General features: G+C 43.0%; 1 protein-coding gene across 8 annotated transcripts in view; it reads right to left on the minus strand.

Annotated features, from left to right (window-relative positions):
- inpp4b (inositol polyphosphate-4-phosphatase type II B) overlaps nt 1-17,306 on the minus strand; it is a 538,055-nt gene that overhangs the window by 245,188 nt on the left and 275,561 nt on the right. For all 8 annotated transcript variants that reach the window (XM_060926513.1, XM_060926515.1, XM_060926511.1 and 5 more), the window contains one exon: nt 11,914-11,980. In XM_060926513.1, coding sequence (XP_060782496.1) covers nt 11,914-11,980 — 67 coding nt within the window. The remainder of the gene's footprint in view (nt 1-11,913; nt 11,981-17,306) is intronic.

Genomic DNA, 17,306 nt, shown 5'->3' on the forward strand with positions numbered 1-17,306 from the left:
ACTCATTTCTACAGTGACAACTGATTTATAGGGTTTTGTAAGACGGATTTTCCTGTAACAAGATTTATTAAACATTTAAGGTAGGAGTCTCCAGTGTCAGCACTTTCTAACAGTTAGAGGTAAAGCTGTAATTTTATTCGCACTTTCTAGTTTCTCAGTAACAACCTGCATTTTTTGTCTTATGACCGATCAACAAAACAACATCAGCTATAATGTGACCAATAAACACAGTTGTTGAGGCAGTTAAGGTTTCTCATCTCATCTCATCTCATTATCTCTAGCCGCTTTATCCTGTTCTACAGGGTCGCAGGCGAGCTGGAGCCTATCCCAGCTGACTACGGGCGAAAGGCGGGGTACACCCTGGACAAGTCGCCAGGTCATCACAGGGCTGACACATAGACACAGACAACCATTCACACTCACATTCACACCTACGGTCAATTTAGAGTCACCAGTTAACCTAACCTGCATGTCTTTGGACTGTGGGGGAAACCGGAGCACCCGGAGGAAACCCATGCGGACACGGGGAGAACATGCAAACTCCGCACAGAAAGGCCCTCGCCGGCCCCGGGGCTCGAACCCAGGACCTTCTTGCTGTGAGGCGACAGCGCTAACCACTACACCACCATGCCGCCGCAGTTAAGGTTTCTGTAGGGCTTAAATTAAGCTCTGTATATGTAATATATACACCGATCAGCCATAACATTAAAATCACTGACTGGTGAAGTGAATAAAATTTGATTATCTCATTACAGTGGCACCTGTCAAGGGGTGGGATATATTAGGCAGCAAGAGAACAATCAGTTCTTGAAGTTGATGTGTTGGAAGCAGGAAAAATGGGCAAGTGTAAGGATCTGAGTGACTTTGATAAGAGCCAAATTGTGATGGCTTGATGACTGGGACTGAACATCTCCGAAATGGCACATCTTGTGAGGTGCAGCGGTTAGAACCTACCAAAAGTGGTCCAAAGATCTGAAGGACAACAAGGTCATGGGTGTTGAAGGCTCACTGATTTGCATGGGGCACAAAGGTTAGGCCATATGGTCCAATCCCACAGAAGAGCTACTGTAGCACAAATTGCTGGAAAAGTTAATGCTGACACCTTTCTGTAAAGTTGACGCTCTGGACACTTACAGTAATGCGTTTATGGCTGAGGACTACAGTTGACTTGCTAACTTTAGGACTGCAGTTGTCATGAACAGTTTTGCACTCAAGTTTCCATCAATGAAGAGTTTATAACATCAACGAAACTGTCTTCATGTTAAAACTGTTAATGTTATAGTCATGCTGTCTGTTGTTGCCCAAATGAGGATGGGTTCCCTTTTGAGTCTGGTTCCTCTCGAGGTTTCTTCCTCATGTCGTCTGAGGGAGTTTTTCCTTGCCACCGTTGCCACAGGCTTGCTCATTGGGGATAGATTAGGGATAAAATTAGCTCATGTTTTAAGTCGTTCAAATTCTGTAAAGATGCTTTGTGACAATGTTTATTGTTAAAAGCGCTATACAAATAAACTTGACTTGACTTGTTTTAGCCAGCATTAACTTTTTCAGCAGTTTATGCTAGAGTAGCTCTTCTGTGGGATTGGACCATATGGCCCAACCTTTATGCCCCATGTGAATCAATGAGCCTTCAATACCCATGACCTTGTTGTCCTTCAGATCCTTGGGCCACTTTTGGTAGGCACTAACCACCGCATACCATGAACACCCCACAAGATGTGCCATTTTTGAGATGTTCAGACCCAGTCATCTAGCCTTCACAGTTTGTCAAAGTAACTCAAATCCTTACACTTGCCCATTTTTCCTGCTTATAACACATCAACTTCAAGAACTGACTTATCTTGCTGCATAATACCGGTATATCCCACCCCTTGACAGATGCCATTGTAATGAGATAATCAAAGTTATCGGTGTGAGATATAAATATCTCGAGGCACTGCCTAAAAATGGAGCTCCCAATTCCCGATGAGTGTAAAATGTGTTAGTAAATAATCCCATGTTATTTTATAAAAAGCAAATTAAAAATAAGCACTGGATTAAAAACCCATCTCTCTTATGTAAATCAAGTCAAAGTCCCTCTCACGCCAGAATCTGGTCTTCCCAGGCAGTCTCCTGTCCCAGTACTAACCAATACAGCTAGGGTTACAGTGGGGGGGCTAGTCCTCTGGTAACCACAAGGGTTTGACTTCCCCACTTGCATCTGTATTGCAGCATGCCTTGCCAGATGGTAGTAGGTACCATTTTTATGATGGTCATTGGTATGACCCAACTGCGAGTAGAACTCAAGAGCTCTCCCAGTTGGCTAGATGACTAGGTCTGAGCATCTCCAAAATGACACAGCTTGTGAGGTGTTCCTGGTATGCAGTGGTTAGTACCTACCAAAAGTGGTCCAAGAAAGGACAACCAGTAAACCAGCAACAAGGTCATGGGTGTCAAAGGCTCATTGAGTCACATGGGGCACAAAGGTTAGACCATATGGTCCAATCCCACAGAAGAGCTACTGGACATGCTAACCACTAGGCTAAGTCGTGGTCACTATATCTTATGTAAATACAGATACAAATTTTGTTGTCTGGTGGTCAAGTGTTTATGAGATACCTCGCCTTTCACTGACATTCAGGTAGCCTGTGGTTGTACAAGTACGTCATTCATACAGTCACAAAATCAGGTTGATGCATTAAAAGTATGGAGCTTTGTTCTATGCACTTCACGCGTGGAGGGGTGGGGGGCACCGCTATAATTTGAAGAGTTCAAGCGCTAACCTGGGAAAAACGTAACCAATGGTGCCATCTTTTTGTTCAGCAGGCTTTTTCTTCATAAACCCAGATATCTCCATTGTAAAATCTCACTATGTTCATGGTTTTGGTTCAGAAACTGACATCTCCATTTCAGCAAATCAAGCTCATCACGTCTTCCATCACAAACGCGCCCATGATTTGTTGACCTTTCTCAGTTCGCTTGATAAATTGCCATTTATTACACCAATTCAATCAATCAATCAATTCAGCCTCAGCCGAGCCACACACCTCTTCTTCCTTTCATCTTAACGCGTTAAAAAATGGAAAACGTCCATGATGTTGATGAATAGGTTGCTGTATTGTACGTTGGGTGGAAAAAGAAACTTAATCCAGTCAATCAGCTCAAATAGTCAAATAACTCAAACTTAACAGTCAAATATTTCAATTTTCATGTAATGGCAGCAAAGAATCATCAGAAAAGTGTACGTGATTATTTTTTCTCAGAGAAAATCTACCACAATATACCTCTAGACTTCCATTATACATTTTGAGTGAACACATTTCTGTTCAGCTACGTGTCAAAATTCTTGTTAGCACTAATTACACATAAACTCCAAAAGCCTTAAATAGACACGAGTTGAAACGCTGAACCATGACAACTGAAAGACAGTCGAGCTCTGAATGAAAACATGAACAGGTGTGAGAAAGAGGGACAGATGAAGGTACCGGGTGATGAGTGGCACCAGATTAGAGGAGATAGAAGTCTCGGTGGAGGATTAACCACTGACCCCAGGATCCTGTGGGTGCACTAATCCCATAGCCAATCAGATGGGAGTGTGAGCTATGAGCTCAACTAACAGCAAAGACTCGGTGTTGCAATACCATGGCAGGTCCTCTGTGTGTGTGTGTGTGTGTGTGTGTGTGTGTGTGTGTGTGTGTGTGTGGCAGGGAGACGTAATGACTAATGTGTGTTGGATACAGTGGCTAAATTGTGTTAGTCGATCTCAGGCAGGCAGCAGGAAGCTCAGTGTTTTGATAGGAGCAGCTGGGTGCCTGAAACACGTACCCTCCTGATGGTGGTTAATTGCCCTATCCTGACGATGCCACAATGACACACTGACAGCGATGGATGTAGCAATAAATGTGCGTGCTCTTACTTTCACACACCGAAACAGAAGTAAACACATTAACCCAGCTTGCACCCTGCAGGTATTACTCTCTCTTACAGAGACTTAACTGAAGCCAGCTTCACTCTTTTCCCTTTTTTCCTTCTTTCTCTCAGAAAGGTATAGTCCTTTCTGAATTTTCTTAATGGGATCCAACAGCGGATTTATTCTCAAACTTATTTTAAGTAAAAGTATTCGCAGATAGGGGGCGGCACGGTGGTGTAGTGGTTAGCGCTGTCGCCTCACAGCAAGAAGGTCCGGGTTCGAGCCCCGTGGCCGGCGAGGGCCTTTCTGTCCGGAGTTTGCATGTTCTCCCCGTGTCCGCGTGGGTTTCCTCCGGGTGCTCCGGTTTCCCCCACAGTCCAAAGACATGCAGGTTAGGTTAACTGGTGACTCTAAATTGACCGTAGGTGTGAATGTGAGTGTGAATGGTTGTCTATGTGTCAGCCCTGTGATGACCTGGCGACTTGTCCAGGGTGTACCCCGCCTTTCGCCCGTAGTCAGCTGGGATAGGCTCCAGCTTGCCTGCGACCCTGTAGAACAGGATAAAGCGGCGAGAGATAATGAGATGAGATGAGTTGAGTCCGAGTCGAGCCCACTACTGATTCGAGTTGAGTCCAAGAACAAGACTCCAACCGCACCATTTGACGGTGGCTGTTTTAGCGCCATTAACATTAGTTACGTATGAACAGGTGAATGTGCTTCTCTTTGTCACAGAGTGTGAAGTATTCTGTCAGAGATGGCTGGGAGACGGATGTATGTGCCGAAGGTGTGTTTATTAATACAAGTGAAGACGGTAAACAATCCAGAACGGCAGGCAAAATCGCAAAACAGTGAAACAGGCAATAGGTCGAGCGAGGCACAAACAGGCTATCGTAGACTTTGCAGAATCAAAGACAAAAAACAGGAAATCAGGGATCAGGAAACCAAACAAGGAAATAAGGCTTGGTAATGTGTCAGCAACGCAACTCAATACTTCGCAAAGTAAGTGTGTTTTCACAGTTTTTATATAGGCGCATTGATTGCGCCTTAATCCTGTGCAGGTGTGAGTCGTTTACGGCGCACACGCGAGAGTCCGCTTGGAGCACGCGCTGTCCAGAGCGCGCCCGGGAGTCTATCTGATGCACACGCCAAGGCGCACAGGTGTGACACTCTTACATGAAATTAGTACAAAATTAATGTAGATATAAATATGCCAAATTATTATGCCGTTACAAAAAATAAAGAAAAAATCAGAGTCCTCGTCTCCAATTTACGAGTCCAAATGCAGTTAATACACGAGTCTGAGTCATCAGTGCTCAAGTCCAAGTCGAGTCACGAGTCCTTAAAATTAGGGCACAAATCGGACTCAAGTCTGAGTCCTGGACTTGAGTACTACAAGCCTGCTTTGCGCTCTAAAATCTTTTTTTTTTTTACATCATCGACAGGTGGTTCTGGGTAGATTAATAGAGAGAGTGTGTGTCATTTTTCCCTCATTCAAATGAATGGAGTTTTGGGAGAAAAACTTAGCGTCATGTCATGCTGCATGCCTCGTGCTCGAAAATCTCTGTTTTAATAATAATAATAATAATAATAATAATAAGTTAAATTTATATAGCGCCTTTCAAGAAACCCAAGGACGCTTTACAATTATAGACAAGGAAAAATAAATAAATAAAAAAATAATAATAAATAATAAATAAATAAAAAATAAAAAAATAAAAAGTAAAAAGTCCACCAAGTAGGGGTCAGGATGTAATTCCCGTGGTGTAGCAGCCACAGTCCCACCAAAAGGCGCACGAAAACAAGTCCCACATCTCCAGCACTGCCGCCGTGACGCCGTCAGCAACATCGCTCGAACACCACGCCATGGATCCACAAAGCGAGCAAAGAAGGTCCGGCATGCAGAGCGCTGGTATGTCCAAAACCGCCTGCACAGCCGCCGCGACACCACCGAGCAACATCGCTCGGAACATCACGCCAAGCGTTAAAGCGCAGAGTGCTGGACAACCACGATGTAAAATGAGCAACGAGCTCACTGCAGTCCATAGCTGGGAGCGCAGGCATCACCCACAGCGAACCAAGGCCTGGAGGGAACCAACGCCCAAAACTAGGTCCGGAGCTACACCACAACCGGCGGACAAAACACTCAAACAAACATCAAGCTACACAAACACACAGAAAAAAAATAAATAATAAATAAAAAGAAAATAGAAAAGAAATAAAATAAAAATAAAATAAAAAAAGCTCTGGTGCCACACTCTGTTAATCTCATCTCATCTCATCATCTCTAGCCGCTTTATCCTGTTCTACAGGGTCGCAGGCAAGCTGGAGCCTATCCCAGCTGACTACGGGCGAAAGGCGGGGTACACCCTGGACAAGTCGCCAGGTCATCACAGGGCTGACACATAGACACAGACAACCATTCACACTCACATTCACACCTACGGTCAATTTAGAGTCACCAGTTAACCTAACCTGCATGTCTTTGGACTGTGGGGGAAACCGGAGCACCCGGAGGAAACCCACGCGGACACGGGGAGAACATGCAAACTCCGCACAGAAAGGCCCTCGCCGGCCACGGGGCTCGAACCCAGAACTTCTTGCTGTGAGGCAACAGCGCTAACCACTACACCACTGTGCCGTCCTCTGTTAATCTAAATCATTTTAAATCGAGATTTTAGAGCGTGCAAGCACATCCTCACTACACACACTTTCTTAGATCATGTTAAAAAAAAAAAAGATTTTGCAGCGCGAGATCTCATGTCTGATCCAGTTTCTGTCGCCTTACTTGATCAAGCCTATAGCTGAGTTGCTCCAAGCAACCACTACATGATGTCATCGCATATGTCACCACTGCAGGAAGCACATCTGGCATTTTAAAGAAAATTCATTTTTCTCAAACACTATTTGATGTCTGAAAATGAAAATTTTATTTATTTTTTTAAATCTGAAACTACTTTTACTCAACATAAGTTTGAGAATAAATTCGCTGGAGGATCCCTCTAGGCGGCACAGTGGTGTAGTGGTTAGCGCTGTCGCTTCACAGCAAGAAGGTCCGGGTTCGAGCCCCGTGGCCGGCGAGGGCCTTTCTGTGCGGAGTTTGCATGTTCTCCCCGTGTCCGCGTGGGTTTCCTCTGGGTGCTCCGGTTTCCCCCACAGTCCAAAGACATGCAGGTTAGGTTAACTGGTGACTCTAAATTGACCGTAGGTGTGAATGTGAGTGTGAATGGTTGTCTGTGTCTATGTGTCAGCCCTGCGATGACCTGGCAACTTGTCCAGGGTGTACCCCGCCTTTCACCCGTAGTCAGCTGGGATAGGCTCCAGCTTGCCTGCGACCCTGTAGAACAGGATAAAGCAGCTAGAGATAATGAGATGAGATGAGGATCCCTTTAATGTCTAGGCAGCGCTCTCTCTCTCTCTCTCTCTCTCTTTTTAACTGACTGGAGAGGTATTTGATTGATCAGTCTTTTCTGGTTCTTTTTTTTCCATTCTTAGCCCTGCTGTTTAAAATTCATCCTTCCTTTCCTTATTATCCATAAAGCTAGGCCCGGCTGTGGTTCTTCTTCTGATTTCAACTTAATGAATGCTGACAGTGGAGAGCTTTACCGCGTGATATTTAGTCGATAGTCCAAAGGCAGCAAAGCGTTTAGAAGAGTTTTGAAAATATCTTCAGCTGATGCAGAGCTCAAGACTAAACTTAATATCTGGATGCTCCACATGAATAGTCCCACTAAGCTTCATGAAAATAAAATACCCCCAGTGGTGCATGACTACTACCAACTAAATAAACAGGCAGATTTGTGCATTTAGGCTCTGATTTAATTTTCTATTTCAAAACTGTGTACAAGTGTATGAATACTGAATGCACAGATAACTTCTAGTAAACGTATTGGAGAAATAAAAAAAAACATCTAAAAATGACTCTCGAGGATTTTTTATGAACATTTTAGGAATTTGCTTTTCCACATGACATGATCATGCTCTTTATTAGGTGTGTAGGGTGTAAACATGTCCGTGAGTTAGTTAACTGGATTTAATACAGTTTACAGTCCAGTAAACATTTGTACAGAACTGTTGGAGCTTCTTATCCTCGACTAGAGCTTCAAAAACATGCATCGATTTGAATACATTTGGGCTTAATACAGCTCCGGGCAAGCTGTCAAACCTGTTAATATTAACAAAATTAATTTTTTTAAATAAAAAAAAATCATTATTTTATGGAGTGAGAATGGCTCAAAACACAATCTACTGGTTTAACTCATCCTGAACCTTCTGAGGCCGATCATGATGGATGTAGAAATGGCTGTTTGATACTTCTCATCAGAAATTTATATAACAAGACCATCAATGATGGCGTAGCTCAGTCCTGCCCCGTCTAGTCCAGAAGGAACGATCTAAAGGGCCACCTTGCGCAATCAATGTTGCAAGCTATATACAAGCTATAGCCACCCTAGGAATACCGACCTATTTACCAGAAAGAATCCAAAACGGCAATGAACTGACCGAGAAGAAGCGATTTTTGTTGAACTGCTCATTAAGGCTTAATTAGTCCATAACTTCATTAATAATTGTAATGAAGCATATCTGGGTCAAAGTTATATGCACCCTACCGTAGGTACCCGTACCTTCATGCCAGAAAGAATCAAAATCGGTGAAGGATTGACGGAGAAGAAGCGATTTGTGTGGAAACTGCTCGTTAGGGATTGATTAATTACTCCATATCTTCATTATTAATTGAAATTATGCAAATTTGGGTCAAAGCCATCGATATGCACCCCAGGCAGACCTACCTTCCTGCCAAAAAGAATAAAAATCGGTGAAGAATTGAGACAGAAGAAGCAATTTTTGTGACATGTGGACGACAGACGACAAATGATGACATAAGCTTCTCACCTGTTGGCTGGATGAGCTAATAAAAGAATGTTAATGCCCTTTAATCATAAGTGGCCGGTCCATGTACCCAGCCCCCACCCTTGAGTGAGAAGCTTTCAAACCACACATAGTTTTAAATGTATTACATGTTCAAACTCCTGCTTCACACAACCATGCCCCCCTGCTCAGCCACTTCCAACTCCGCCTCCATCCTCAGCCCCTCCCTGCCCCTCCATCTCAGCCTCCTTGCCCACTCTGAATTCTACAGTGGGTGGAGTTATAGTTTACAGCTACTTTCAGAATTGGGGGGGGGTTAATAAAAATGTTTTTTAAAAGGCTTAAGGCCAATTTATGCTGACAACGCAGTCCTCGCAGACGGTGTCGCAGATAGAGTCTGCGTAGCCCCCCTACCTTCGCAGACGCTCTGCGCGCACCTCCCAAAAATTGTGACCACCGCAGAAGCCTCGCAGACAGCGTCGCAGACAAGAGGGCTCTGATTGGTCCACTCTAAATCCGCTGTACACGCACTTCCGCTTCCCTATTTTTCCGGTTTGGTTTGTTTTCACGACCGCCATTTTTAAAAACACGAGCGAAGATGGAGCAGCACGAAGAGCGGTTGATTGAGGAAGTGAGGAAGTACGTACATCTATACGACTCCAGTTCTAGTCATTATAAGTAACCGGAGGATAAACACTCCACTAACCACACCCACCAACTACTCCTAGCGATTTCGCGACTTTGTGCCCCCTTGCGTTGTAGCAGTGAATAACATCGCGCACGCCTATTACTCCCCGCTCAACGATAAATTACAACTGTCTGCGAAAAGCTATCTGCGAAAGCCTTGTCGCAAGAGCATGCAGAGGCCTTTAGTCTGTGTGTGTATATATATATATATATATATATATATATATATATATATATATATATATATATATATATCAGTATATACACTACCGTTCAAAAGTTTGGGGTCACCCAGACAATTTTGTGTTTTCCATGAAAAGTCACACTTTTATTTCCCACCATAAGTTGTAAAATGAATAGAAAATATAGTCAAGACATTTTTCTGGCCATTTTGAGCATTTAATCGACCCCATAAATGTGATGCTCCAGAAACTCAATCTGCTCAAAGGAAGGTCAGTTTTATAGCTTCTCTAAAGAGCTCAACTGTTTTCAGCTGTGCTAACATGATTGTACAAGGGTTTTCTAATCATCCATTAGCCTTCTGAGGCAATGAGCAAACACATTGTACCATTAGAACACTGGAGTGATAGTTGCTGGAAATGGGCCTCTATACACCTATGGAGATATTGCACCAAAAACCAGACATTTGCAGCTAGAATAGTCATTTACCACATTAGCAATGTATAGAGTGGATTTCTGATTAGTTTAAAGTGAGCTTCATTGAAAAGAACAGTGCTTTTCTTTCAAAAATAAGGACATTTCAAAGTGACCCCAAACTTTTGAACGGTAGTGTATATACAGTGGTGCTTAAAAGTTTGTGAACCCTTTTGAATTTTCTATATTTCTGCAAAAATATGGCATAAAACATCATCAGATTTTCACACAAGTCCTAAAAGTAGATAAAGAGAACCCAGTTAAACAAATGAGGCAAAAATATTATACTTGCTCATTTATTTATTGAGGAAAATGATCCAATATTACATATCTGTGAGTGGCAAAAGTATGTGAACCTTTGCTTTCAGTATCTGGTGTGACCCCCTTGTGCAGCAATAACTGCAACTAAACGTTTCCGGTGTCTGTTGATCAGTCCTGCATTTTAGCCCATTCCTCCGTACAGAACAGCTTCAACTCTGGGATGTTGGTGGGTTTCCTCACATGAACTGCTCACTTCAGGTCCTTCCACAACATTTTGATTGGATTAAGGTCAGGACTTTGACTTGGCCATTCCAAAACATGAACTTTATTCTTCTTTAACCATTCTTTGGTAGAACGACTTGTGTGCTTAGGGTCGTTGTCTTGCTGCATGACCCACCTTCTCTTGAAATTCAGTTCGTGGACAGATGTCCTGACATTTTCCTTTAGAATTCACTGGTATAATTCAGAATTCATTGCTCCATCAATGATGGCAAGCTGTCCTGGCCCAGATGCAGCAAAACAGGCCCAAAACACGATACTACCACCACCATGTTTCACAGATGGGATAAGGTTGTTATGCTGGAATGCAGTGTTTTCCTTTCTCCAAACTTAACGCTTCTCATTTAAACCAAATTGTTCAATTTTGGGCTCAGCCATCCACAAAACATTTTTCCAATAGCCTTCTGGCTTGTCCATGTGATCTTTAGCAAACTGCAGACAAGCAGCAAGTTTTTTTGGAGAGCAGTGGCTTTCTCCTTGCAACCCTGTCATGCACACCATTGTTGTTCAGTGTTCTCCTGATGGTGGACTCATGAACATTAACATTAGCCAATGTGAGAGAGGCCTTCAGTTGCTTAGAAGTTACCCTAGGGTCCTTTGTGACCTCGCCAACTATTACACACCTTGCTCTTGGAGTGATCTTTGTTGGTCGACCACTCCTGGGGAGGGTAACAATGGTCTTGAATTTCCTCCATTGTACACAATCTGTCTGACTGTGGATTGGTGGAGTCCAAACTCTTTAGAGATGGTTTTGTAACCTTTTCCAGCCTGATGAGCATCAACAACGCTTTTTCTGAGGTCCTCAGAAATCTCCTTTGTTCGTGCCATGATACACTTGCACAAACATGCGTTGTGAAGATCAGACTTTGATAGATCCCTGTTCTTTAAATAAAACAGGGTGCCCACTCACACCTGATTTGTCATCCAATTGATTGAAAACACCGGATTCTAATTTCACCTTCAAATTAACTGCTAATCCTAGAGGTTCACATACTTTTGCCAGTCACAGATATGTAATATTGGATCATTTTCTTCAATAAATAAATGACCAAGTATCATATTTTTGTCTAATTTGTTTAACTGGGTTCTCTTTATCTACTTTTAGGACTTGTGTGAAAATCTGAGGATGTTTTGGGTCATATTTATGCAGAAATATAGAACATTCTAAAGGGTTCACAAACTTTCAAGCACCACTGTATATAAGCCCACATTTTAATCTTCTACACAGTTCCAATCTCCTTTATATATGATTTTTTGAGTAGAAGTGAACTGTGACTTACCAGCATTCATCAGTAGTCCGTTATCCTTGTCGTTCGTGGTCCCGTGAGGCTCACACACCAGAGTGCACTGTGGGTAAAAAACAACAATTTACTCCGAGAACGCTGAGCTGAGATCTCAACACTGAATCACACTCGAAAGTGATGTGCAATCTGCCACGGGTGGCATTCGAGTGGCTGACATGAACACGCATTCAATTAAGTCTACACAGCCTCTTGAGCACACTGTAAACACAACATGTCATTCTGTCCTGCCTGTGTGTGTGAGATGCCTGAGTTCTTGCACTGAAATAAATCGCATGTTCATTTTCATCAGAAAAATAATTGGCTGCTGTTAAAAAAAAATAAATATATATATATGATGTTTTTTGGGGATGCTCCAGATGTTTGTCAGGGCTGCTATGATGATCATTGTTTTCTTTACTTTGCAGATCTTCTATAGATGTCATATCAGACAAAGGACTGCTGACAGGAGTCCGTCTCTCTCTCTCTCGGAAAAAAAAAAAAGAGCTGCTCTGGCACTGATTCAGATCAACCTTTACTGGCATTTGCTGTGAGCCACTCGCGCTCCAGCTCTTCAATCGCGGTCACTTGGCATCCCAGCTCTGTATGTGCTTTGTGGATTTTGAAGGATGACTTTTCCCTTGTCATCATGTCACACACTGACCTCAGATTGGCTACAGAAAGCACATCGCCACCTCTCACTGGTTCAGAATGAAACTTTAAAACCACTGATCCTGAACAAGTTGCGCTGAGTGGGAGAGACGAAGTGTCGCTCTGAGCTATGCAGCAGTGTGTATATATGTGTGTGTGTGTGTGTGTGTGTGTGTGTGTCAGACAGAGAGAGAGAGACAGACAGAGTCACAGACAGTCCTAAACAGACTACACATTTTCAAAAATTTCCTCTGAATGAATCACAGAACCAGCTAAACTACAACCAGGAATAAAACCGAACTTTAACTGCTTCAGGTTCTCAGATAGATATACAGTATCTGCATGTCTACACGGTTAATTATCACAGGTTATTCTACATATGGGCCACTTTTTCCACGGAATAAAAACATGCATTCTATTCCCTTCTAGTGGGTTTATTGATAGCATGCAATATTGTCATCATATCCTCCATGTATTACGCCACTCTCCCCAGTGGAGAATGAGCGTGCAATATTGTTATAATATTGCACGTTGTCAAGACAACACGACGTCACACGTCAGAGCTCACATGAAGATCCAATGACGCAACCTTTCTGCTGCGTATGCGCACAATCGTTTCTTTGTCAGCCGGGAGAGAGAGAGAGCAGACAAGGCTAATCCAGTGTTACTGCTAGGATTAGCGATGCTATAATTAAGCACTAAATAAATAAACTGAAGACGCGCTGAACACCCGAAAGGATACCAAAACTTCATTAGGTATTCTTCATGCTTATTTACAAGAGAAAAACATACCAACTGGCATCGAAAAACTGGAAAAGAGACACGTCGGAGATGTAAAACTTCCGCATTAGCGAGTGACTGTGACAGTTTATAAATGAACATGGCCATGAGGTTTGCGTCGTTTAAAGCGTAAGATTTTGAAAGAATTTTGGCTGCCAGGTTGCTCTGTTGTGTGTAGCTGTCGATGTTGATTTAAAAAGTAACTGAGTATATTGCACAGGGAAAATAATAATAATAATATTTGGCTTGATTGCACTAGCATTGGCCTGCACTAGCATTGGCCTTTGCTAGCACTATAACGACTAGAAGGTAACTGGACTGTCGCGCTAACAGCACCGAGTCACGGGTAAGCTAGCATTGGCCTTCGAGAATGCTGATATGAAGTGTGTGTGTGTGTGTGTGTATAATAATCTCATCTCATCTCATTATCTGTAGCCACTTTATCCTGGAGCCTATCCCAGCTGACTACAGGCGAAAGGCGGGGTACACCCTGGACAAGTCGCCAGGTCATCACAGGGCTGACACATAGACACAGACAACCATTCACACTCACATTCACACCTACGGTCAATTTAGAGTCACCAGTTAACCTAACCTGCATGTCTTTGGACTGTGGGGGAAACCGGAGCACCCGGAGGAAACCCACGCGGACACGGGGAGAACATGCAAACTCCGCACAGAAAGGCCCTCGCCGGCCACGGGGCTCGAACCCAGGACCTTCTTGCTGTGAGGCGACGGCACTAACCACTACACCACCATGCATAATAATAATAAAATTAATAATAATAATAATATTGGCTGGCTTTTTTGTGGTATATAAGATATATTCCATTCAGCTACTCATCTACATGTACAACTCGTTCAATATCATGCTAGCTGAATGAAATATATCTGATATACCACTCAATGCGAGCCAATATTATTTAAATATTTAATCTATTTATTTACTTCATGAATCTATATCCGGAGATCCGTAAACCTGCTTTGTGACCTTTATTATAATTACATGCACAAAATATTTCGGCTTTTGTCCTTATTCCGAAAAGAAAACATTCCGATGAAGCTGTTTCCATGCAGCTGTGTGCGCACCGATTAATGTAAAATGCCTCCATGTTGGTTTGTACACAACACACAGAGCTGCTGTAAACAGATAACACCGGCCTACAGCCAAAATGCTTCTGAAATAAATATATTCAAACTTTACTAATTCTGGGTCACTGAGAATGAAAATGAAACTTAAAATTATTCATTGGCTCTAGTTTTCAGGATTGGATCTCTAAGTAAATCTATGAATGGGTTTGGATAGTACTTACTTTTATGGCAAAACAATGAATGATGCAATCAGAAGCCGGTATTGCATCATACGTGATATCATGTTATAACTAGAAGTCACGGATGATGCAATCATGAGCCAAGTTACATCACTCTGCTGAACAAATTGCCCTATATCAGCTCAAAAAAAAAAACATAAAGTGCTATGCACTCGAGATTAAGTCTTTGCTTGACAAGTTTGACAAGAGATGCTCCGTTTCATGAATACAAGAGACAAGCTGCCAAAAAGCACTGAGTACACACTGAATAAGGACTAAACCTATTCAGTACTTACATATACAGTGCCTTGCAAAAGTATTCATCCCCCTTGGTGTTTGTCCTGTTTTGTCACATTACAAGGTGGAATTAAAATGGATTTTGGGGGGTTAGCACCATTTGATTTACACAACGTCTACCACTTTAAAGGTGCAAATTGTTTTTTTTTTTTTTTAATTGTGACACAAACAATAATTAAGATGAAAAAACAGAAATCTGGAGTGTGCACAGGTATTCAACCCCTCAAAGTCAATACTTTGTAGAGCCACCTTTTGCTACAGTTACAGCTGCAAGTTTCTTGGGGTATGTCTCTATTAGCTTAGCACATCTAGCCACTGGGATTTTTGCCCATTCCTCAAGGCAAAACTGCTCCAACTCCTTCAAGTTAGGTGGTGTTTACATTAGACCGTATCCGTCTCGTTTTCGTCGCGGATGCACTGTCCGTTCGCATTAAAACGCCGGGAAACGACTCCACAGGCGGAACAACTTGAATCCGCCAGGGCCCACGTATTCAACCCAGTTCGTATCTGAGCCGGTGCTGTGTAAACATTGAGATACGAGGAAACGCAGTGCTGAGCTCTAGCTGACGTCATCATTGGACAACGTCACTGTGACATCCACCTTCCTGATTCGCTGGCGTTGGTCATGCCACGTTGGTCATGTGACGCGACTGCTGAAAAACGGCCGGACTTCACTTCCTGCTATTGTTTCTGCCTTGTATCACCTTTTTGTTTTTCATTAAAGAGTATAAAAGTATGAATATAATGCTTTGCTTTGTCATTCTTAATGTTGTTCATGGTAAGATGCAAATACTGCCCATTGTGTAGTTATGATTGTCTTTAGGCTTGCCATCCTTCCACTTGCAAGTGGTGAGTGACTTGCGCATGCCCGATATGCACTGGGATCACACACACAGCGGCTCAATCCCGAATCACTGCTCGTGCGCTTCACTCGCGCGCTCTGTGAGCTGCGCAGGGCCGGAGTGCACACCCTCCAGAGGGCACTCGCTGTTCAGGGCGGAGTGATTTGGAGCGCAGCCGCTGAGGAGGAAGTGCTGAGCCGCACTGACACATTTCAACTTACGTGCCGTCTAATTAGTCATGTGATTAGCGTATCCGTGTATTGGCGTTGCTGTGTGCACGCGAATCGTGTATTGGCGTTGCTGTGTGCACGCGAATCGTTTTAAAAATGTTAATCTGATGATCCGCTGATACGGTCTAATGTAAACACCACCTTAGATGGGTTGCGTTGGTGTACAGCAGTCTTCAAGTTATGCCACAGATTCTCAATTGGATTGAGGTCTGGGCTTTGATTAGGCCATTCCAAGACATTTAAATGTTTCCCTTTAAACCACTCCAGTGTAGCTTTAGCAGTATGTTTAGGGTCATTGTCCTGCTGGACCATGAACCTTCGTCCCAGTCTCAAACCTCTGGCTGACTCCAACAGGTTTTCCTCCAGAATTGTCCTGCATTTAATGCCTTCCGTCTTTACTTCAGTCCTGACCAGCTTTCCTGTCCCTGCAGATGAAAAACATCCCCACAGCATGATGCTGCCACCACCATGCTTCACTATAGGAATGGTGTTCTCAGGGTGTTGGGTTTGCACCACACATGGCATTTCCCACGATGGCCAAAAAGTTCAGTTTTTGTCTTATTTGACCAGAGAATCTTCTTTCATGTTTTTGGGTAGTCTGCCACATGCTGTTGGGTAAACTCCAAATGTGTTCTCTGAAGCAGTGGCTTTTTTCTGGCCACTCTTCCATAAAGCCCCACTCCGTGGAGTGTACGGCTTAAAGTGGCCCTATGGACAGATATTCCCATCTCCACTGTGGATCTTTGCAGCTCCTTCAGTGCTGTTTTTGTTGCATCTCTGATTAATGCCTCCTTGCCCAGTCTGTGAGTTTTGGTGGGCGGCCTTCTCTTGTTAGGTTTGTAGTGGTGCCATATTCTTTCCATTTTGCTATAATGGATTTAATGGTGCTCCATGGAATATTCAAAGTTTGGGATATTTTTTATAACCCAACCCTGATCTACACTTCTCCACAACTTTGTCTCTGACCTGTTTGGAGGCTCCTTGGTTTTCATGTTGCTTGCTTAGTAGTGTAGCAGAGTCAGGGTCCTTCCAGAACAGGTTGATTTATACAGACATCATGTGACAGATCATGTGACACTTTGATTGCACACAGGTGGATCTTAATCAGCTAATTATGTGACTTATGAAGTGAATTGGTTGGACCAGCTCTTATGAAAGGGGTTTCATACGAAAGGGGGTGAATACCTATGCATACTCCAGATTTTGTTTTTTCATCTTAATTATTAGCATGCTTGCCAAAGGCAAGCACACTATTGTTTTTCTTAAGTTTACTTATTCTGACA

The sequence above is a fragment of the Neoarius graeffei genome, chromosome 7, assembly GCF_027579695.1.
Source record: "Neoarius graeffei isolate fNeoGra1 chromosome 7, fNeoGra1.pri, whole genome shotgun sequence".
NCBI classification, from domain to species: domain Eukaryota; kingdom Metazoa; phylum Chordata; class Actinopteri; order Siluriformes; family Ariidae; genus Neoarius; species Neoarius graeffei.